We start from the raw sequence: 13,386 nt of genomic DNA, 5'->3' as shown, positions 1-13,386 counted from the left end.
AAAGGAGATTCGCCAGGCTAATTCTTGCGATGGGAGGGTTGTCCTATTAAGAGAGATTAAATAGCCTGCGTCCGTATTTCTTGGAGTTTAGAAGAGTGAGGGGTGACCTTATTCGAATATGTGATTCTGAGGAAGTTTGACAGCGTAGATGGTGAGATGTTTTCACTAATGGGAGACTCTCAATCAAGGGGGCATAGCTACAAAATAAAGGGTTGGTCATTTAAAACTGAGGTGTGTAGTAATTTCTTCTCGCAAAGGGTGGTGAATCTCTGGAATTCTCTGCCCCAAAGAGTGGTGGAGGCTGGATCATTAGAAGTATTTAAAGTGGAGGTGGATAAAGATTTGATAGATCGAGGAATAGAGAGGGATGGAGAAATGGCACAGAAAAGGAGTTGAGGCTGGCATAGATCAGCCATGATCATATTGAATGGTGGGGCAGGCTTGAAGGGCCTGGTGGCCTACTTCTGCTTCTATTTCTTGTGTGTTCTTGTGTTCATAGCAGCACATTGAAGTTAACAGACAAAGCTGAACAACAATTTGGCCCTAATTAGCCTTAGGATGTGCTTATTTCCAATACTTTCCCAAGGAGCAGTCGATCATATTTATCTTAAAATTAGACTTTGTAGCCTCAAATGATAGGCCAGATAAAAACAAATCCTCCCTGGGAACAGCCTCAAAACAGCCACTTTACGACCATCTGGAAAAGGCTACCAAGAGAGAAACATTCCTTACCGATTATATAATAATGCAATGTGTGTTACACAGTCTCACATCATTATCATTATAAAACCGCATATCCTTCAACTTGCCACAGGCAATACCATATAAAATCCATTGGTATTCTGTCAGGGCAACTGGTATAGGCTGAATCTCATGAAATATTACTTGACTTTGGCAGTTTTTGCTTCTTTTCAATTTAAAACAACATACTGGGTCCGCTATGCCTGGAGCTGAATTGTCTTATCAGTATTAGTACAATGTTCTACGGGAGTTGATTATTTTTGAATAGATGATGAACTGCAGTTGCTACTCTTTACCTTTTTGGAAAATGAGTAACACTCTTTCCTGAATGCATTGTACCTCGGAGCACTTTGATGTTATCAATTGTTTGGTTGCATCAGCTCTATTTTGCTTGAATGTGAAGGTTTTTGGGGTGATTTTTAAGCTGACCTATTCTTTATTAATTTGTTGCTTATTTTGCTGTCTATTTGAAGAGAGCCAAGATAATCTTTTAGTTAACAAGACAAATTATAGGGTGCAGACAGACACCGAGAGTTACGAGGCCTTTGGTGATTGCTTAATTGTGTGAAAAATGACTTACATTGAATGGATTTTTGCGTGAAAATTGAGCCACCTTCCTTATTGAATTAGTAACTAATAGTCTACCCTGTTATTTTTCCCTTGAAGCAGGGACATCTAATGCATAACCATTCAAAATTCCTCCATTCCCAGTAAAGTCCACAGTTCAGTCACTGGTGTCCTTTGTTAGTTGATCTCAGCTGGGATGTCCGTGACCTGCAGTAAGGGACGCGATGCCCCAAGCTCAGGAGCTTGAAGTCAGCCAACGTTCCTACTCCTAATCATGTATCCCATTGAAGTGTGTGTGAACCAGGTTCTATTGTACTGCACCTCACAGTCAAATAATGTCCTGCCTCTCACTAATGGTCATGTGAGCAAAACATACAGTCACTGGAATGTATCCCAACAAGAAATAAATAACTTCATGAGAGGATGGGAAGAGAAAGATTTGGCAAAGAAAATTGACCAAGAATAGTGAATAATAACTAGTGATAGAGAATTTTTCGACTCAGGAGATTAACAAGAAGTAAAGGACACAGATTCAAAATAATTGGCATAGAATCCCCACATTGTAAAGAAGGCCATTCGGCCCTTCGTGTCTGCAATGACCACAATCCCACCCAGGCTCTAACCCCTCACATTTATCCTACTAATCTCCCTGACACTAGGGTTAATTTTAGCATGGCCAATCAACCTAATTCGCACATCTTTGGACTGTGGGAGGAAACCGGAGCACCCGGAGGAAACCCACGCAGACACGGGGAGAATGTACAAACTCCACACAGACAGTGACCCAAGGCTGGAATTGAACCTGGGTCCCTGATGCTGTGAGGCAGCAGTGCTAACTACTGTGGCACCGTGCCGCCCAATGTGTGAAAGTAATGTGAATTTTTTTCACCCAGAGAATGGCTGGAGTCTGGAACCAACTTCCTGAGAAGGAGGTGGAGGCAGGATTGATCGAGGTATTCAAAGGGGAATTGGATTGTTATCTGAAAATGAAAGAATGTGCAAGATTATGGGGATAAGGCAGGGAAGTGGCCCAATGGCCCAATGGCCTCCTTCTGCACTGTAAAGATTCTGCGATTCTGTGAAGAAACCAACTCCTTGTCTGCTTTGAATTTGCTTACTTGGAGAATTCAGCAGATTGACAATTTTCAGTTTGGTCTCAGTTGGACTTGGTTCAGAGTACTGACCAGAATGTCTACATTTACTCTCATCTCTATTCTCATAATATATATACCATAAAGAGAGAGGAACTGACAATGGACCATCATTAAAACATAATTTTTGTGTGCTTATATTCTTGAAATCATTGGCTGCTCCACATGGACATCTGAATTTGTTTTGACATTTCTTACATTTTTCTGCAATTTTCAGCAAAGGTGTTTCTTTATTCATTCCCGGGGATATGGCTATCACTGCCAAGGCCAGTATTTATTGCCCTTCTGTAATTACCCCATGAGAGAGTGGTAGTGAGCCACTTTCTTCAAGTGACTATTGACTGGCTTGCTGGATAATTTCAAACGACATTGCTGTGGGTCTTGATTCATATACAAGCCAGGCCAAACAAGGATGGCAGATTTCCTTCCCTAAACGATGAGTTTTTAAAACAATCTAATTGTTTTATGGTCACCGTTACTGATATTAGTTGTTTAATTCCAGATTTGTTTTATCTAATCAATTCCCAGCTGCTGCGCTTGATAGGATTTGAACTCATATCTCTTAATCATGAAGCCAGTTCTCTGGATTTCTCATGTAACACAATCACTTGCTATCTTTTTCAGTGTTTCCAAGGTTAGGTTGGCCCTAAGGTTATAGGTTCAACTCGAACAACAAACTTGATTCTAGAATGACTCTTTAATTCAATACTGAGGGAGTGCTACATTGACAGCAGTGTGATCTTTAAGATTAAATGTTAAATGGAAGCTCCATCTACATTTTCAGGTATATGTACATGATCCCATGACATGGGGTTCACACAAAAGCAGAGAATTCTCTTGGTGTCCTGGACAATGTTCATTCCTTAATCAACAACACCAAATCCAATTGCTGTTTATGAGACCTTGGGATGCTAAAATTAGCTGAAGAATTCTGCTACAAAACAATGGTGGCTAGGCTTTAAAAAAAAAATCATTGTTGTGAGGTTCTTTGGGATATGCTGAGGATAGGAAAGGCACAATGTAAATATAATCTTTCTGCTTGATCAGCTGTCCTTTTCTAACATTAACTGTTATTGGCTGCTTTAACTTCATCTAAACCAATGTCATTTGTCCTATTGTTTATTAAAGTCATTTCAATTTAGACCTATTCATTTGTTCACTCTACAAAATGAGTTTTTTTGCAGTTTATATTTAATGCTTTGGTCAAAACATCAATATTAATTTCTACACAACTCTATCTTTAGTTGACTTTTCATAGAATCATAGAATTCCTACAGTACAGGAGGTCGTCATTTGGCTCATCGAGTCTGCACTGACAACAATCCCACCCAGGCCCTATCCCCATAAACCTACCTATTTACCCTGACACTAAGGGGCATATTAGCATGGCCAATCAACCTAACCTCCACATCTTTGGTGTGGGGAGGAAACCGGGGCACCCAGAGGAAACCCGCGCAGACACAGGGAAAATGTGCAAACTCCACTCAGACAGTGACCCAAGGCCGGAATTGAACCCGGGTCCCTGGCGCGGTGAGGCAGCAGTGCTAACCACTGTGCCACGTGCCACCCTTTGCAGCTTCTTGCTGTAGAACTACTGCCTGCTAGACTATAAAGTCATGCTGTGACACTGACATATTAGGATGAATTTTCCCTTAGCCAAGTCACCTACTCTATGCCTGCCTCCCAGCAACTTTGCTGGATTTAGAATAAGCAAGGCGGAGGCTATCCACCCAGCAATCATGGGTAGCCAATTTGGTCCATTATTGGGAGAGACGCCATCACTACTGGGATCTATGCACTGGTGGCCAGATTCCCGGTTGATACCAGAGTCTACCAGTAACACACCAGGGGGCATCACGCTTCTTCTCACCTGCTGGGATGTGATGACCAGAACATTTTCTCTTCACGATGATGGTCTGACATCTGGGGCCATGAGAGATTTTTAACTTTTTACAATCCTCCAGAGAGCACTACCATTTTAAAGTGTCCTTGTGTTCTCCTGCCTGCTTCAGTGGCCCCGACCTCTCCTATAATTTTAAGACTCACTTGAGGAAGGAACAGCGCTCTGAAAGCTTGTGATTCCAAATAAACCTGTTGGACTTTAACCTAGTGTGTGAGACTTCTCTCTATTATTTTAAGAAAATCGATTGAGCTTGTAACATGAAATAAAATCTGAAAATGCTGATCTGGCAGCATCTGTGGAGAGAAATAGAGTTAACGTTTCAAGTCCAAATGACCCCTCTACAGAACTGTAACGTGGCTCATTTATACTCACTAGAAATAAAATTCATTCATATACAGGGACCTGTTCTTTACAAATGAAAGGAAAATGTTTGCATCTGTTCTGATTACCTAGAAGCTAGGGGAGCCTATTACTTTCCCCATGGCAATGCCTCGGCCAGTCACAGTCAACTTACCAACCAATCAGCACCCTTTCCTCCTTTAGTATAAGTTGTTGTGATCGTTTGAAATTTGACATTCTTGTGTTTGGCCTGATGATCGGAAATCTTCAGCATCAGGTCTCTCTTTTCAGCAACATTCAAGTTCTGCACCACCAATAGATTATTCAGAATCCTATTGGTCCTTTTATGCCTTTATCTACCTATATTCTCACTTTGAGAGAATTAGATTTTGCTACTTGCCCACACTCTCAGCCTTCCGTACTCTCTCTCATTCCTTAATTTCCCTCGCAAAATGTATTACCTCACACTTATCCACAATAAATTACAGTTGCCCCAGACTGTCGTCTTGAGGTTTCCTACAGTCTTTCCTTGCTTTTTGCCCTATCTCCTTCTCCTAAGTCATTGGCAAATGGCAAGACTGTCCAAGACTATGTCCAAATTGTTTACATATAGCAACAGGAGAAAGACAGGACTAGGCCATTTTTATATGTTAGTTTAAGAAGTAAGACCTTCCCCACTCCGTTGTGCTTACTTCAACTTCTAATTGGTACCATCGCTATACTAACCTTAGGAAAGGAGTAGAAAAGAAGAAAGAGTTTTAATGATGAAATTCTGGTGATTGGAATGAAATGTTGTTTCAACGCCATGCAGACAGGCATTTAAAATTTAAGTTTCTCTTGTTGGAATTTATTATAAATACTTCTTAATGTAACCACTAAAGCAATTTCTAATGTGTCCACAGGGTGGATCCATGGGAGTGTTATCAGGATACTTGGCAAACAACCTGCAGTGTGCTGGAACACCACCGGGACTTAATGAAGGTAAGACTGCAAGATTCAGCTCGCTAAGGTTAATTAGAAGCTGAAGGGGTTGCTGATGTCTTCCACCTATTGGGATTCACAAGGGAGTCTGTGATCTGGATAACTGCCACCACAGCTGAAAAATGCACCAAAAAAACAAGAAGAAAAGGAGACAATGAAATGCTGGGGAAACTTAATATATTTCTCATTTAGTCTTTGATGGGTTGATTAAATTAAAGGAGGAAAAGGGGGAGTAAGTATTGGAAATAAATAGTAACACCACAAACTGGAAATAGCAGTAAAGGTTTTGGAGTTGAGTTAATTGATTCTCACAACACTTAGTCTGGAACTGGTTGTACATTACGGTGGGGTAGTAGGTGTTTCCAATTCACTGTTTTACATTGCAAGTTGGATTCAGAGCTCATATGTAAATATTCCTTTAACAGTACATAGTGTTACTCAGAAACCATAATTATGACTGTAAGCTTCAAACAGTAGGCCTTGCATCTGACACCAGAGTAGAAGGGTCTCACGGAGGGGTGGCTATGATGAAAATGGGGATTCATCCTGTTTCTCATCATATTTCTACATTATGGACTTTCCTCTCAGCTGTAAAGAGAACAGTGCTCTTGGAGTTTGAAAATGGAGCCATAGCTATTGTCTTTGTCAACCTCTGTCCTGTCCTTTGACTTTGAAAGGCTATAGACAAAAGTAAATGTGTGGTATTCTGGAAGTTTAGCATGTCACCATGCCCAGTACAGATACAAATATATTACAAATTTTAAAGCTATATTTTCAAAAAGCAGATGCCAAAAGCTGTTTAAGATGGCTGTAACGTATCATGTGGCTTGGCAGTATTCAGCTCCAGAGAGTGCTGAAACTCAAGGAAATACCGAATAACAAATGGACAATCACAGCTATTTGCAAAATTCAGACATTCCTTTGTTAAGAATGAACCATCAACAGAAAAGACTATAAAACACCAGCAGATTTGTCTTCCTGCTTCACCATGGACAATAGAGACATCAAAACTCGACAGGTGTTAGATGAATATGAAATTGATCTCATCGACCTTTCATTGTATTGTGGATGTTAAAAGATCCCATGATACCATTTTGAGAAGAGCAGGGAACTTTCCTGGTATCCTGTCCAATAATTTCCTTCAATCAACACCACCAAAAGCAAATGACTTGGTGATTTTTCTCAATGCTGTTTGTACAATCTTGCTGCGTGTGTTCTCCTGCATTGCAGTTTCCATATATCCATGGGGGTGGCACAGTGGTTAGCACTGCTGCCTCACAGTGCCAGGCACACAGGTTCAATGGCTTGGGCCATTGTCTGTGCGTAGTCTTCACGTTCTCCCTGTGTCTGTGTGGGTTTCCACCGGGTGCTCCGGCTTCCTCCCACAGTCTAAAAGACGTGCTGGTTAGGTGCATTGGCCATGCTAAATTCTCCCTCGGTGTACCAGAACAGGCGCCAGAGTGTGGTGACTGGGGGATTTTCACAGTAACTTCATTGCAGTGTTAATGTAAGTCTACTTGTGACAAAGAAATAAACTTTAACTTTAGAATGTTTTGTTGCCTTTGAAATGCATCGAAACGTACTGAGATTATGAAATGCATCATAAAAGTGCAAATTATTCCATATTTTAAACCACTTAACCATCAGGCAAGATACTTTAATTAGAAATTGAAATTCATAACTGTGAATCAGTAATGTTTGCTCCTTCAACAGTTTGCTAGCAAATTATATGAACATCTGCATCCTTATTAAGTTGGAAGCAAATCTAAGTACAATGAATACCAAAAGGCCACTGTCCTGATGAGAAGTGTTTGGCAGGAGCAGGAGATGGGTGAGGGAAGCTGTGCAACAGCATCACATGGATCTGTTTGAGGAGATTTATAAAATCTTTTGTATGCACATAAATGAGAAAGACTTTGTCCAATGCAAAGATAAATGCCCCAGACAATCTCATTAGTAATGAGGATTTTGATTGCTGTAATCCCAGGGGTGCTGTGCAGTGAGTGACAACATTTCCCAGCCATTAGAAATGCCAGAATCACAAGCTTTTTGAAATTAATTTAATGGGATGTGCGAGTCGCTGGCTAGACCAGTATTTATTGCCCATCCCTAGTTGCCCTTCAGCAGGTGGTGCTGAGCCGCAGGAGGTGAGTTACTCACTCCAGAATTCCTTGCCTTTTACCTGCTCTGGTAGCCAGAGTATTTTTATGACTAATCCAGTTCAGTTTCTGGTCAATGGTAAGGTTGATATTGGGGATTCAGCGATGGTAATGCCATTGAATATCAAAAAGTGATGATTAGAACCTCTCTTGTTGGAGATGGTCAGTACCAGGCACTTGTGTGGCGTGAATGTTACTTGGCACATTGTCAGTCTAAGCCTGTAGCAGGTCATGCTACATTCAGACATGGACGGCTTCAACATCTGAAGAGTCGCAAATGGTGCTGAATATTGTGCAGTCATCAGCAAGCATCCCCACTTCTGACCCTGTGATGGAAGAAAGGTCATTGATGAAGCAGCCAAGGATGGTTTGGCCTAAGACACTACCCCGAGGAACACCCGCAGTGATGTTCTGGAGCTGAGATGATTGACCTCCAACCACCACAGCCATCTTCCTTTGTGCCAGGTATGATTCAACCAACAGAGAGTTTCCCCCCTGATTCTGACTGACTCCAGTTTTACTAAAGCTCCTTGATGCTACACACAGTCAAATGTGGCCTTGATGTCAAGGACAGTCACTCTCACCTCACCTCTGGCATTCAGCTCTTTTGTTCATGTTTGAACCAAGGTTGTAATGAGGTCAGGAGCTGAGTGATCCTGTTGGAATTCAAAACTGAGCATCCAAGAGCAGGTTATTGCTGAATAAGTGCCACCTGATGGCATTATTGATGACTCTGTGGTGAACCACTGTAGTTGCCTATTTATGTGATAGTTTATGTGATATGCCTGGACACGCCCCTGCTGCCTCAATCCGGGGCTCCGCCCTCCTCGGGGTATAAAGGTGGCTGCTCTCTGCCCCTTTTGCCTCAGTTCAGATTAGCTATCGGTTTGGGAGTGCTGCAGTTCTTTGTTAATAAAAGCCTGTTGTTTCGCAACAACGAGTCTTTGCGTAATCAATGGTGCATCAATTTTATTAACAAAAATTTTGGGATGGAGCAACTCCTGAAACCTGACAAATTGGACTTGGAGCCGCAGGCTGTTGGGGCCTCAAACTCTTTTGATCACTGGCTGCGCTGTTTTGAGACCTTCATCGCCTCCGCCGTCGTCGTAACCGACATCGACAAACAACACGTGCTCCACGCCCGCGTCAGCGCTCACGTCTTCGCGATGATCCGAGACGCGGAAACTTACCAGGAGGCAATCGATCTCCTCAAGAGCCAGTTCAACCGGCAGCTGAATGAGGTCTACGCCAGACATCCGCTGGCCACTCGCAGACAGCAGCCGGGGGAATTAACTGAACAATTCTTGCGCGAACTGTGTGCACTCGGCAGAGCCTGCAACTGCAAGGCCATTTCAGCCGCCCAAAACGCCGACGACCTGATCAGAGATGCCTTTGTCGCGGGCATCAGGTCGACCTATATCCGACAGCATCTGCTGGAACAAGGGGGGCTGGACCTGAAGAAAACTGTGGAACTTGCCGGCTCGCTGGAGGTGGCTTTCCGGAACCTCGAGGACTACACCCCCGACCACGAGGGCGCACCGTGGACACCGCGACCACAGCCATCTCTGTACCCGGGAGGGCCGCAAACCTACGCCATGCCCCGTCCCGATGCCGAACTGGCCACTGCGGCAGTCTCCGGAGGCCCGAGGTGCTACTTCTGTGGCCTGGAGAAGCACCCACGACGACGCTGCCCAGTGAAAGATGCGATCTGCTCTGGCTGCGGTAAGAAGGGTCATTACCTGAAAGTTTGCAGGGCAAAATCGGCCTCCAGGCCCAGCAGCGCCACGTGTGATCCGCGGGAGGCACTGTCTTCGACGCCATCGGCCATGTGCAATCCGCGGGAGCTGCCATTTTGGACGCCATCGGCCACGTGCGACCTATGGAGGCCGCCATCTTGGACGCCATCAGCCACGTGCGACCCACGGGAGCCGCCATCTTGGGTGACGTCAGCCGAGTCACGGGAGCCGCCATTTTGGGAACCGTCCACCGCATCGCCTAATCCGACGGTGGCCTCAGTCGCGTTGGACCAGTCCAGGCCTCATCAACTCGCCTGGTCGATGATGGACATCAAGGTAAACGGCCACACTACTAACTGCTTATTTGACAGTGGGAGTACGGAGAGTTTTATCCACCCTAACACGGTGAGGCGCTACGCACTGCCAGTACTGCCAATGCAGCAATCAATCTCCATGGCTTCGACGTCCCAGTCGGTGAATGTCCTCGGCTACTGTGTAGCAACTCTGACTGTACGGGGCACGGTGTACGAGAAGTGCAGGCTCCTCGTGCTGCCACAGCTCTGCGCTGCCGTACTACTGGGGCTAGATTTCATGTGTCATCTTGGGAGCGTCACCATGGTATATAATGGGCCTTTTCCCCCAATCTCCATCCAAAATCTCAGCTATTAGACCAGCCACCGCGCACCACCTGTGGTCTCTCGACCCTTAAGGTCGCCCCTCCCTCGCTCTTTGAGCACCTCACCCCCGACTGCAAGCCCATTGCCACCAAAAGCAGACGGTACAGCGCTGAAGATAGAGCGTTTATCAAGTCCGAGGTGCGACGCCTCCTGGGGGAAGGGATCATTAAGGCCAGTACCAGCCCCTGGAGAGCCCAAGTGGTGGTTGTTAAGACTGGGGAGAAACATCGCATGGTTATTGACTACAGTCAGACCATCAACCAATACATGTAGCTGGACGCGTATCCCCTTCCCCGCATCTCTGACATGGTCAATCAGATTGCACAATATCGGGTGTTCTCCACCATTGATTTGAAGTCTGCATACCACCAGCTCCCTATTCGCCCGGAAGACCGCCAATACACTGCCTTCGAGGCGGATGGCCGTCTCTATCACTTTCTTCGGGTCCCCTTCGGCGTCACCAATGGGGTCTCGGTTTTCCAGTGTGAGGTGGACCGAATGTTGGACCAGAACGGGCTGCGGGCCACCTTCCCGTACCCGGATAACGTCACCATCTGCGGCCATGATCAGCAGGACCACGACGCCAACCTCCAAAAATTCCTCCACACTGCGGCGCTCCTCAACCTGACCTATAATAAGGAGAAGTGCATATTCCGCACGCGCCGCCTCGCCATCCTTGGTTGTGTTGTGGAGAACGGGGTCATCGGCCCCGATCCCGACCGCATGTGTCCCCTCCTGGAACTTCCCCTCCCCACCACCCTCAAAGCACTGAGGAGATGCTTAGGCTTCTTCTCATACTACGCCCAGTGGGTCCCCAATTATGCGGACAAAGCCCGTCCGCTCATCAAATCCACATCTTTTCCCCTAACGGCGGAGGCTCAGCTGGCCTTTGATCGCATCAAAGCGGATATCGCGAAGGCAACGATGCACGCCGTAGACGAATCCACCCCATTCCAGGTGGAGAGCGATGCGTCTGATTTTGCTCTAGCCACCACTCTTAACCAGGCGGGCAGACCCGTGGCCTTCTTCTCACGCACCCTCCAGGGCCCTGAAATTCGACACTCCTCTGTCGAAAAAGAGGCACAAGCCATCGGGGACGCTGCGCGGCACTGGCGCCACTACTTAGCTGGCAAACGGTTCACCCTGCTCACGGACCAACAGTCCGTTGCCTTTATGTTCAGTAACGCGCAGCGGGGCAAAACCAAGAACGATAAGATTTTGAGGTGGAGGATCGAGCTCTCCACCTACAATTACGACATTTTATACCGGCCTGGGAAGCTCAATGAGCCCCCAGACGCCCTGTCCCGGAGGACCTGTGCCAGCCGCGAACCTAGACTGGTTACAGACTCTCCACGATTACCTCTGCCACCCGGGGGTTACCAGGTTCTTCCACTTCATCAAGGCCCGGAACCTGCCCTATTCCATCGAGGAAGTCAGGTCTGTAACCAGGCACTGCCAAGTCTGCGCGGAGAGCAAGCTGCACTCTTATTGGCCAGACAGAGCACACCTCATCAAAGCCACCCGCCCTTTCGAACGCCTGAGCATTGACTTCAAAGGTCCGCTCCCCTCCTCTGACCGCAACATATACTTCCTCAACGTCGTTGATGAGTATTCACGGTTCCCCTTTGCTATTCCCTGCCCGGATATGACCTCGGCCACGGTCGTCAGGGCCCTGCACAGCCTCTTCGCCCTGTTTGGTTTCCCCAGCTATATTCATAGCGCCCGGGGTTCCTCTTTTATGAGTGACGAGCTGCGCCAGTACCTACTCTCCAAAGGCATAGCCTCGAGTAGGACCACCAGCTACAACCCCAGGGAGAACGGACAGTGGAGAGGGAGAACACGACAGTCTGGGAGGCCGTTTTATTAGCTCTCCGGTCTAAGGGTCTTCCAGTCTCCCACTGGCAAGGGGTCCTCCCTGATGCGCTACACTCAATTAGGTCGCTACTGTGCACGGCTACCAACGCCACCCCTCATGAACAAATGTTTGTTTTCCCCAGGAAGTCCTCCTCGGGGACCTCACTACCATCGTGGCTGACGTCCCCTGGCCCTGTCCTGCTCCGGAAGCACGTGCGGACCCATAAATCGGACCCCCTGGTCGAAACAGTCCGGCTCCTCCACGCTAACCCCCAATACGCCTATGTGGCGTATCACGACGGGCGGGAGGACACGGTCTCCATTCGCGATCTGGCCCCCGCAGGTACTACGTCCCACAGCCACTATGTCCCACAGTCCCTCACCCCCAGCTCCCAACATCGTCCATGATGCACCAGAGTCGCACCAGGCTCATCTAGCCCCCGTGTACAGTACGCCTGAGCCCCAGGAGCAGCCTCCACACACCCGGCAGTCTGAAGGCGCTACGGACGGCTTCACTGGTTATGGACTGGCGTCTGACTCATCATCGCGGCCTCCTGAACCGGCACCACGGCCGACACTGCGGCGGTCGCAGCGGCAGATCAAGCCCTCGGAGAGACTGAACTTGTAACCTGAATCAATAACTTGTGACTGTCGTTCCACCACCTCACCCTCGCCGAACTTTTTTTTTTAAACAGGGGGTGAATGTGGTGAACCACTGTAGGCTTATGTGATAGTTTATGTGACATGCCTGGACACGCCCCTGCTGCCTCAATCCGGGGCTCCGCCCTTCTCGGGGTATAAAGTGGCTGCTCTCCGCCCCTTTTGCCTCAGTTCGGATTGATCGGTTTGGGAGTGCTCCAGTTCTTTGTGAATAAAAGCCTGTTGTTTCACAACAACGAGTCTTTGCGTCATCAATGGTGCATCAGACTCCTTCCATCACTTTGCTGATGATCGACAGTAGATTGATGGGGTGGTAATTGGCCAGGTTGGATTTGTCCTGTTTCTTGTGGACAGGACATACCTGGGTAATTTTTCACATTATCAGTTAGATGCCAGTGTTGTAGCTGTATTGGAACAGCTTAGTTAAGGGTGCAGCAAGGTCTAGAGAACAAGCCTTCAGTACTATTGCTGGAATATTGTCAGGGCCCAAAGTTTTTGCAGTATCCAGTCCCTTCTGCTATTTCTTGATATCACACGGAGTGAATCAAAATGGCTGAAGACTAACATCTGTGATACTGGGGACTTCCTGAGGAAGCCAAGATGGATCATCCACTCGGC

General features: G+C 46.6%; 1 protein-coding gene across 1 annotated transcript in view; it reads left to right on the top strand.

The window, feature by feature from the left end:
• nmnat2 (nicotinamide nucleotide adenylyltransferase 2) overlaps positions 1 to 13,386 on the top strand; it is a 251,535-nt gene that overhangs the window by 186,702 nt on the left and 51,447 nt on the right. Inside the window, exon 4 of the mRNA XM_078219366.1 lies at positions 5,604 to 5,682. Within this exon, the coding sequence (XP_078075492.1) occupies positions 5,604 to 5,682 (79 nt within the window). The remainder of the gene's footprint in view (positions 1 to 5,603; positions 5,683 to 13,386) is intronic.

This window comes from Mustelus asterias, chromosome 8 (assembly GCF_964213995.1).
Source record: "Mustelus asterias chromosome 8, sMusAst1.hap1.1, whole genome shotgun sequence".
Lineage (NCBI taxonomy): Eukaryota > Metazoa > Chordata > Chondrichthyes > Carcharhiniformes > Triakidae > Mustelus > Mustelus asterias.
Note: the sequence above shows the minus strand (reverse complement) of the source record. Positions and strands in the feature narration are given on the sequence as shown.